The sequence below is a fragment of the Penaeus japonicus genome, unplaced genomic scaffold (genome assembly GCF_977035675.1).
Source record: "Penaeus japonicus unplaced genomic scaffold, GWHDUDI00000001_assembly GWHDUDI00000021, whole genome shotgun sequence".
Lineage (NCBI taxonomy): Eukaryota > Metazoa > Arthropoda > Malacostraca > Decapoda > Penaeidae > Penaeus > Penaeus japonicus.
The window spans coordinates 33,624,741-33,633,473 of NW_028234423.1; the positions used below are offsets into that span (position 1 = coordinate 33,624,741).

The 8,733-nt window shown below is 50.5% G+C and overlaps 1 protein-coding gene across 1 annotated transcript in view; it reads left to right on the forward strand.

Moving 5' to 3' along the window:
- Positions 1-678: 678 nt before the first annotated feature.
- LOC147469586 (uncharacterized) overlaps positions 679-8,733 on the forward strand; it is a 16,309-nt gene continuing 8,254 nt past the window's right edge. Inside the window, exons 1-4 of the mRNA XM_086549168.1 lie at positions 679-798; positions 883-930; positions 1,404-1,457; positions 1,745-1,831. Coding sequence (XP_086405294.1) covers positions 679-798; positions 883-930; positions 1,404-1,457; positions 1,745-1,831 — 309 coding nt within the window. The remainder of the gene's footprint in view (positions 799-882; positions 931-1,403; positions 1,458-1,744; positions 1,832-8,733) is intronic.

Consider the following 8,733-nt stretch of genomic DNA (forward strand, 5'->3'; position numbering starts at 1 on the left):
GGGGAAGAGAGAGAGAGGACGCGAGGAGAAGAGAGAGAGGAGAGGAGTTTGGTGAGAGAGATGCCAGAGATCGAAGAGAATCCTGTTGGAGAGGAAATGGATGAATGATGAAGTAGAGGAGGGGAGGAGTGGGATGGATTGAGAGAGAGAGAGAGAGAGAGAGAGAGAGAGAGAAAGAAACAGACAGACAAAAAAAAAAAGAAAAAAAAAAAGAGGAGAGATGGAAAGAAAACGAGACAGACAGACAGACAGACAGACAGGCAGAAAGAGAGAAATAGAGAGAGAGCGAACGAACGAGCGACCGAGCGACCGAGCGAGAGAGCGATAGAGATAATCAAAGCCATAAGCAGGTAGTATTGTTGCAAGCCAGTGTGATGACTCGCAGCTGCTTCCTCGCCGGTCAGAACAAAGAACTCATAATACGAGGTCAAACTGGGTCAGGGAAGGAGGCTCGCAGACGTCTCAGGTAATGAGCTGACGATCGAGGAGGAGGAGGAGGAAGAGGAGGAGGAGGAGGTAGAGGAGGAAGAGGAGGTGGAAGGGGAGGGATGAAACTGGTGGTCCGGTGGAGGAGGGAGGTGGAGGTGAAGGAGGTGGGGTTGGGGGGGGTTGGGGGGGTGGGATGGGGAGGGGGGGGGGGGGGGGGGGGGGGGGGGGAGGGGGTTGGTGGGGGTGGGGATGTGGGTGGGGGTGGGGGAGTTGGTTGGAGGGAGGAGGAGGGTGGTGGAGGTGGTGGTGGAGGAGGAGGAGGTGGAAGAGGAGGAGGAGGAAGAGGAGGAGGAGGTGATGGAAGAGGAGGTGGTGGTGGAGGAGGAGGTGAAGGAGGTGGTGGTGGAGGTGGAGGAGGGGGTGGAATTGGAGGTGGTGGAAGGGGAGGAGGAGGAAGAGGAGGAAAAGGAGGTGGAGGAGGAGGAAGAGGAGGAAAAGGAGGTGGTGGGGGGGAAAAGGGAAGAGATGGTGGGTGGTGTGGGGGAGGGGGGGGGGAGGATGGAGGAGCGCAGTGAGGGAGAAGAGGAGGAGGGGGATGGTGGTGGTGAGGAGGAGGAGGGTTTTCGGAGGAGGAACATGAAGAATTGGAAGGTGAAGTGGAGGTGGTGGTGGTGGTGGAGGAGGAGGAGGAGGAGATGGAGGTGGGGGAGGAAGAGGGGGTGGAAGTGGAGGTGGAAGAGGTGGAGGAGGAGGAGGAGGAAGAGGAGGAGGAGGAGGAGAGGGAGAAGAAAGAAGAGGAGGAGGAGGTGGAGGAAAAGGAGGTGGGTAGGGAAGAGGATTAGGAAGAGGTGGAGGAAGAGGAGGAGGAGGTGGAAGTGGAGGTGGAGGAGGTGGAGGAGAAGAAGGAGGAAGAGGTGGAAGTGGAGGTGGAGGAAGTGGAGGAAGAGGACGAGGAGGTGGTGGAGATGGAGGAGGAAGAAGAGAAGGAAGAAGAAGAAGAAGAAGGAGAAAGAAAGAGGAGGAGGAGTAAAAGTGAAGGAAGAGAAGAAGAAGAAGAAGGAGAAAGAAAGAGGAGGAGGAGTAAAAGTGAAGGGAGGAAGAGATAGAAGCAAAAAAAGCGACAACAACAAAAAATAAAAAAGGGGGCGAGGGGGGGGGGAGAAAAAAAAAAAAAAAAGGGAAAAAAAAAAAAAGAGAGAGAGAGATGGAGATGAGAGAGGAGAGAGAGAGAGGAGAGAGAGAAGAGAAAGAGAAGAGAAAAGACAAGAAAAGCGAAGGAAAGAATGAGAGAAAGAAGAATGAGAGAGAGAGAGAGAGAGAGGAGAGGATGAGAGAGAGAGAGAGACGTAGGGAAAGAGAGGGAGAGAGGAGAGAGAGAGAGGAGATGAGGATTGGAGAGAGAGTGAGAAGACGAGAGGAGGAGAGAGAAGAGGTAGGAGAGAGAGAGAGAGAGAGAGAGAAAAAAAACACACATAGGATACACATACGAAAGGGATGAGTGAAAGGAGAAAGAAACAAAGAAGAAGAGAGTGAAAGAGAGTAAAGAAGAAAAAAAGAAAGAAAGAAAAAGAGGAAGATCAAGAGATAGAAGAAAAAGGGGAGATAAAAAAAAAGTGATGGGAAGGAGGTAGAAAGAGGAAAGAAAGAAATAATAATAAGAAGAGGTGAACGAAGACAAAGCAAAAGGTAAGAGAAAGAAGAAAAAGGGAGAGAGAGAGAAAAGAAGAGGGAATTAAAACCCGAAAAAAAAAGAAAGAGAATAGAGAAGAAAGAGAATAAAGAAGAAAGAAGAAGAAAGAAGAAAGAAGAAAGAAGGAGACGATGATGATGGAAGCAGAAGGAAGATGCCATAGTCTGGTAGTCTGTTGTGATGGAGGGAGGGGGGGAGGGGGGGAGGGGGTCACCTATACCTTCTCCCTACCTCCCCTTCCCTACTCTACCCCATAACCAACCCTACCCCTACCCCCACCCCCTACCCCCTACCCCTACCCCTTACCCCTATCCCCACTAGGTGGTCAAGTCGCTCGCCTTCGCTGACTCTCCCTCTCTCGCTCACTCTTTCTCTCTGTCTGTCTGTCTGTCTCCCTCACTCGCTCACTCTGTCTCTCTGTCTCTCTGTTTGTCTCCCTCTCTCGCTCACTCTTTCTCTCTGTCTGTCTGTTTGTCTCCCTCTCTCGCTCACTCTGTCTCTCTGTCTCTCTGTTTGTCTCCCTCTCTCGCTCACTCTCTCTCTCTGTCTGTCCGTCTGTCTCCCCCTCTCGCTCTTTCTTTCTCTCTGTCTGTCTGTCCGTCTGTCTCCCCCTCTCGCTCACTCTTTCTCTCTGTCTGTCTGTCCGTCTGTCTCCCCCTCTCGCTCACTCTTTCTCTCTGTCTGTCTGTCCGTCTGTCTCCCCCTCTCAATTCGCCTTTCTTTCTTTCTCTCTGTCTGTCTGCCGTCGTCTTCTCCCCCCTCCATCTCGCACACTCTTTCTCCTGTCTGTCCTGTCCGTCTTCTCCCCCTCTCCGCTCACATCTTTCTCTCTGTCTTCTGTCCGTCTGCTCCCCCTCTCGCTCACATCTCGTTCTCTCTGCCTTCTGTCCGTCTTCTCCCACCTCTCCTCACATTCCTTTCTCTCTGTCTGTCTGTCCGTCTGTCTCCCCCTCTCGCTCACTCTTTCTCTCTGTCTGTCTGTCCGTCTGTCTCCCCCTCTCGCTCACTCTTTCTCTCTGTCTGTCTGTCCGTCTGTCTCCCCCTCTCGCTCACTCTTTCTCTCTGTCTGTCTCCCTCTCTCGCTCACTCTTTCTCTCTGTCTGTCTGTCCGTCTGTCTCCCTCTCTCGCTCACTCTTTCTCTCTGTCTGTCTGTCCGTTTTCCCTGTCCTCCCCCTCCTCGCTTCACTCTTTCTCCTCGCTGGGTTGCTGTCGTAACCGTCTGTCACCCCCTCCTCGCTCCTACTCTTTCTCTCTGTCGGTCTGGCCCGTCTGTCTCCCCCCTCTCGCTCACATCTTTCTCTCTGTCCTGTCTCCCTCTTCCGCTCTCTTCTGTCTCTCGGTGGGTCTACCGCGATCGCGCTCGCGGGAGATCGGGCGGGCTGGCGGGCAGGGAGCCCGAAGATAGCGCAACAATGGCGAGCGGGGTGGCGCAAGCGCGCGACTCACTCTGGCTGGCTGTCCGGACGGTCGCCCCGGAGCGCTCATCGGCGTTCTCTCTGTCGGCTGTCTGTAGGTCTGGATGTCTGCGGTAGGGGACGGGAGGGGCGACGCGCGCGCGCCTGACCCCACCCCCCGCCCCCTTAGGTCACATGAGTGCTGCGCGGCGCCGACCGGGCCAGAGCGAGAGAAAGGGGGCAAGCGGTGGCGTTGGTGAAGGACCACAGTCTCCGACCGAAAGAAACGAACCCGGTACAGGCAGCGAAGACGGAGCAACGGCCGGCAGCAGAGAAACGGAAAGAAAAACAGGGAGCCCGGGCAAGACGACACGCCCGGAACGTACAACGTGCAAGGCCCGACGACGAGGACCGAGACGACAGCACGAGCCCGGAAACCCCCTGCATCCCGTACATCCCCCTCGCCGTGGCCCGACCACGCGCCCGTACAGCCCCCTCTCCCTTCCCCCCCTCTCCTTCCTCCTCTTCTCCCTTTCCATCCCTCGTCTCTCCTTCGTCTCCCCTCTCCCTTCCTCCCCTCTCCCTCACTCCCCTCTCCCTTCCTCCCCTCTCCCTCCTCCCCTCTCCCTCACTCCCCTCTCCCTTACTCCCCTCTCCCTTCCCTCCCCCTCTCCCTTCCCTCCCTCGTCTCCCTTCCCTCCCCCTCTCCCTTCCCTCCTTCGTCTCCCCAATCCCCTCCATTCCCCTACTTCTACCATCCTCCATCTCTATCTCATTCCCTCCCCTCCCTATCCACCCATCTTTCATCCCCATTTGCCCCTTTACCTCCCTTTCTTCCCCCTTTACCTCCCTTTCTTCCATCCCCCAAGCTTAACCCATTCGCTCTTCTTCCCGCCTCCCCCCTCCCCCATACTCCCTCCCCTCATCCTACCCCCCCTCCCTCCCCATCCTCCCCCTACCTCCTCTACCTCCTCATCTCTCCATCTCTACCCTATTCGCTCCCCTCCCTCATCCTCCCCATCTCTTTCCCTTCACTCCTCCCCATCCTCCCTCCCTCTCCCCTTCTCATCCACCCCATCCTACCTCCGCCTTTCCCCATTCTCTTCCACCCCCTCCTCCTTCCCCCCCACTCCTCCCCATCCTTCCTTTCTTCCCCATCCTCCCCATCCACCCCTCCCAATCCTCCATCCCTCCCCATCTTCCATCCCTCTCCCCTCCCCATCCTACCGATCCTATCCTCCCTCCCTCTCCCCCTCTTCCCTCCCCATCCTACCTCCATCCCTCTTCCCTTCTCATCCCTCCCCTCCCCATCCTACCCATCCTCCCTCTCTCCCCATCTTACCCACTCCTCCTCCCTCCCCATCCACCCATCCTACCCCCATCCATCCCTCCCCTCCCTCCTCCCTCCCTACCCACCCTACCCCCATCCTCTCCCCATCCCCCCTCCTCCCTCTCCCCTCCCCATCCCCCCATCCCTCCCCATCTTCCATCCCTCTCCCCTCCCTACCTCCCCATCCTACCCATCCACCTCATCCTACCCCCATCGACCCCTCCTCCCTTCCCATCTCTCACCCCATCCACCCTCCTCCCTCCCTCCCCATCCCCCCATCCTACCCCCATCCTACCCATCCCCCGCCCATCCTGCAGCGCCGTCTTAGTCCCGCCCTCGCCATCCCATTGTCCGCACTCCTCGGCCTGTCAGCGCTCCGGCGGGGGGTCTGGCTCCCTTCTGCACCTCTGTCTTTGGGGTCTCCTTCTCCTTCTCCTTCTCTCTCTCTCCTTCTCTCTCTCTCCTTCTCTCTCTCTCTCTCTCCTTCTCCTTCTCCCTCTCTTCTTGTCTTTTGATTTTCCCTTTCTTGTCTCGTTTCTTTTTTTTTTTTTTTTTTTTTCTTTCTTCTTTTCTATTTTCTCTTTCTTCTCTTATCTTTTTTTTCTTTTTTTTTCTCTTACTTCTGTTCTCTGTTCTCCTCTCCTCTTATCTTCTTTTTTATGTTATTTATTCTCTTCTCTTATCTTATTTTTTCTCTTTCTTCTGTTCTCTCTTCTCCTCTCCGAAGTATTTCCTCTGTATTCTTTTCTCTCTCTTTCCTCTCTCTCTCTTATCTACTTCTGATTCTCCCTCTCTTATCTTTTTTTTTTCTTCTCTTCTCTCTATTTTTCTCCGAAGCCTTCTCTTCTCCCTTCTTCACTTTTCTCCCTTCCTTTCTCCTTCTTCTTCGCTTTTCCTGCACCCTCCCAGTCTCTCTGTTCTCCTCTTTTCTTCTTTCTTTTTTCTCTCTCTCTCTCTCTCTCTCTCTCTCTCTCTCTCTCTCTCTCTCTCTCTCTCTCTCTCTCTCCCATCCTCCCTCCCTCCCTCCCTCCCTCCCTCCTCTCCCTCTCTCCCTCCCTCCCTCCCTCCCATCCTCCCTCCCTCCCTTCCTCCCTTCCTCCCTCCCTCCCTCCCTCCCTCCCTCCCTCCCTCCCTCCCATCCTCCCTCCCTCCCTCTCCCTCCCTCCCTCCTATCCTCCCTCCCACCCTCCCCTCTTTCTCCCACCTCCCTCTCTCCTTCTCACCATTTCTTATTTATCATAAATTACTCACAATTTCCTGCTTCCTTCTGGATCATCTTTATCTCTTTACACTGTCTTATGTCAACGATAAATCATTCTCCCGCAGCCATCATGATTGTACGAAGAATAAATGATTTGATTGAAGTTTTAATGAGATATAAAACAGTCACTCGGAAATAAGTACAATATATGATGATGATAACTATAATAACTTTGATGATAGTGATGATAATCGTGGTCATAGTATTAAGGATGAGGATGATAACGTTAATGATAATGAAGATAATGATGAGGATGATAGCGATAATTATAATGAAAATGATGATGATAATGATAATAATAAAGATAATAAGGATAATATTTAATCATAAAATAAATAGTAATAGTAATAGCAGTAACATTAATGCTAAGAATATAAAGTTAAAAATATCAAATAAATAGATAAATTAGATACATTTGTGGAATAATAATGATAAACAGACAAGGCTTGGAATTTAAAGTTCTCAAAAACAGAAGCTATTTGAGAAACAAATGGAGATAAAGAGGAGTGATAAAGAAGGAGAAGGTGTTGAAGGAGAGGAAGACGTAGGAGGTAAAGAAGGAGAATGTAAAGATAGTAAGAGTAAGAATGAAAGTGAGAATATGGAGAAGGAAAGGAGAAGAAGAAAAAGAAGAGGAGGGGTGGGGAGGGGTATTAGGGATAGGAAATTAAGAAGAAGAAGAAGATGAATAAAAATAAAGATTCAGATGAAAACGAAGAAGTAGAAAGAAAGAAATAGTATAAGACTCGGAATGAATAAGAAAGAAAGGAGAGGCAAATAATACGAAGAAAACAAAGAAGATAGCGAAGAAGAGAGACGAAGAAGAAGACAAAGAAGAAGACAAAGAAGAAAAAAGACGAAGAAGACGAAGAAGATGAAGAAGATGAAGAAGAAGAAGAAGAAGACAAAGAAGAAAGAAGAAGAAGAAGACAAAGAAGAAGAAAGACGAACACGAAGAAGAGAGACGGAGAAGGCAAGGAAGAAGAAGAAGAAGAAGAAGAAGAAAAAGAAGAGAGACAAATAAGAAAGAGAGACGAAGAAAAAACAAATAAGCAAAACGAAGAAAGACAAAGAAGAAGAACAGAACAACACAACAAGAACAGAAGAACAGCGCATGAATAATGCATATCTGGTAGCCGTCTCGAGCGACACCACCGGCCGGCCACTATGACAAAGCAAATACAGAGCAGGAAGGCAATCGTTATATTTCGTCAAGATTATAACCATTACGACTTGATATTGGCGTACTTCTTCCCTAGGATGTAATACCGTGCTTGTTCTCACTGCACTTACAAGATGCTGGACTGAATTATCTCATAGGTGCTTATGTTGTGTTGCAGTGAATGCTGTTCTTTGGGACTCTAAAAGGAGGTATTAAATTGGTGCCGATGGTCAGGTCGTGTTATTGGGGGTTTTCTTCTTCTTTTTTTTGGGGGGGGGTTTTTATTATTGTCTTTTTTTCTTTTTTTTAAAGAGGGGGGTCGTCTTGGTTTCGACTTCTGTTTTTTTTTTTTTGATGTGTGGTGGTCACCGTTTTTTTTTTTTTTTCGTTTTTTTTCAGGGGGAACTTATTTTATTTTTGTTTTGGACGGTGTGTGTGTGTGTGTGTGTGTGGTGTGTGTCTGTCTATGCATTTTTTTTAATGAATTTTCTCTCTATATAGGAATATTTTGAAGAAAACGAGCGCATTCACATTTTCTCCGTATTTCCATTAACCGAAAAAAAAACACAAAAAAAAACAGGGAATTGGGAAAAGAAACAAAAACAATATAACAAAAACAAAAACAAGAGTGGTCACATCATGATAATAAAACAGAAGAAACAAAGAGAGAGAGAGAGAGAGAGAGAGAGAGAGAGAGAGAGAGAAAATGTGTATATATATGATACCGTTTCCCCTTCCTTTCCCTTGTCCCAAAGAACAGCTGTTATGCTTCCAGGTGCTTCTCGAAAAATCTCATGAATCATCGCTCTGTTACAGGACCTCCTCCTTGGTGGGGGGTTGGGGGGAAGGGGGGGGAGGAGGGAGGAGAGTAGGAGGTAGGAGGGGGAGAGGAGGAGGTAGGAGAGGAGAGGAGGAAGATAGGAGAGGAGGGAGGGGAATGAGCGAGAAGGTAGGATAAAGGGAAGAGTTAAGTGAAGGAGGAGAATAAATAGGGTAGAGGGAAGAAGAGGAGGAGGGAGAGGGGAGGGGAGAGAGAGAGAGAGAGAATATAAGAGAGGGAGGGAGAGGCAAGGCGAAGAACCGGAGAAGGAAAGCGAAAATAGGAAGAGGGAAAGCAAAAAATGGGAGAGAATAGAAGTGCGAGGATTAGGAAGGGGGGGGGGAGGGTGCGGGGGTAAGGAGGATTAAGATAAGGAGGAACGAGATAGCAGAGTAGGGGGGTAGGGGGTGTACGAGTGTTGAGGGTGGGGGGGGGGGGGAGAGTGAAGAAAGGTGGATTAAGAAGATGAAGAAGAAGGAAGAGGAGGAGGAGGAGGAGGAGGAGGAGAAGGTGGCGGAGGAGGAGGAGGAAGAGGAGGAAGGGGAAAGGGAAATGAGGAGGGAAAGAGGATAAGTAGGAGGAAGAAGAGGAAGGAGGATGATGATGGGGAGGAGGAAGGAGAGGATGAGAAAGAGGAGGAGGGTGA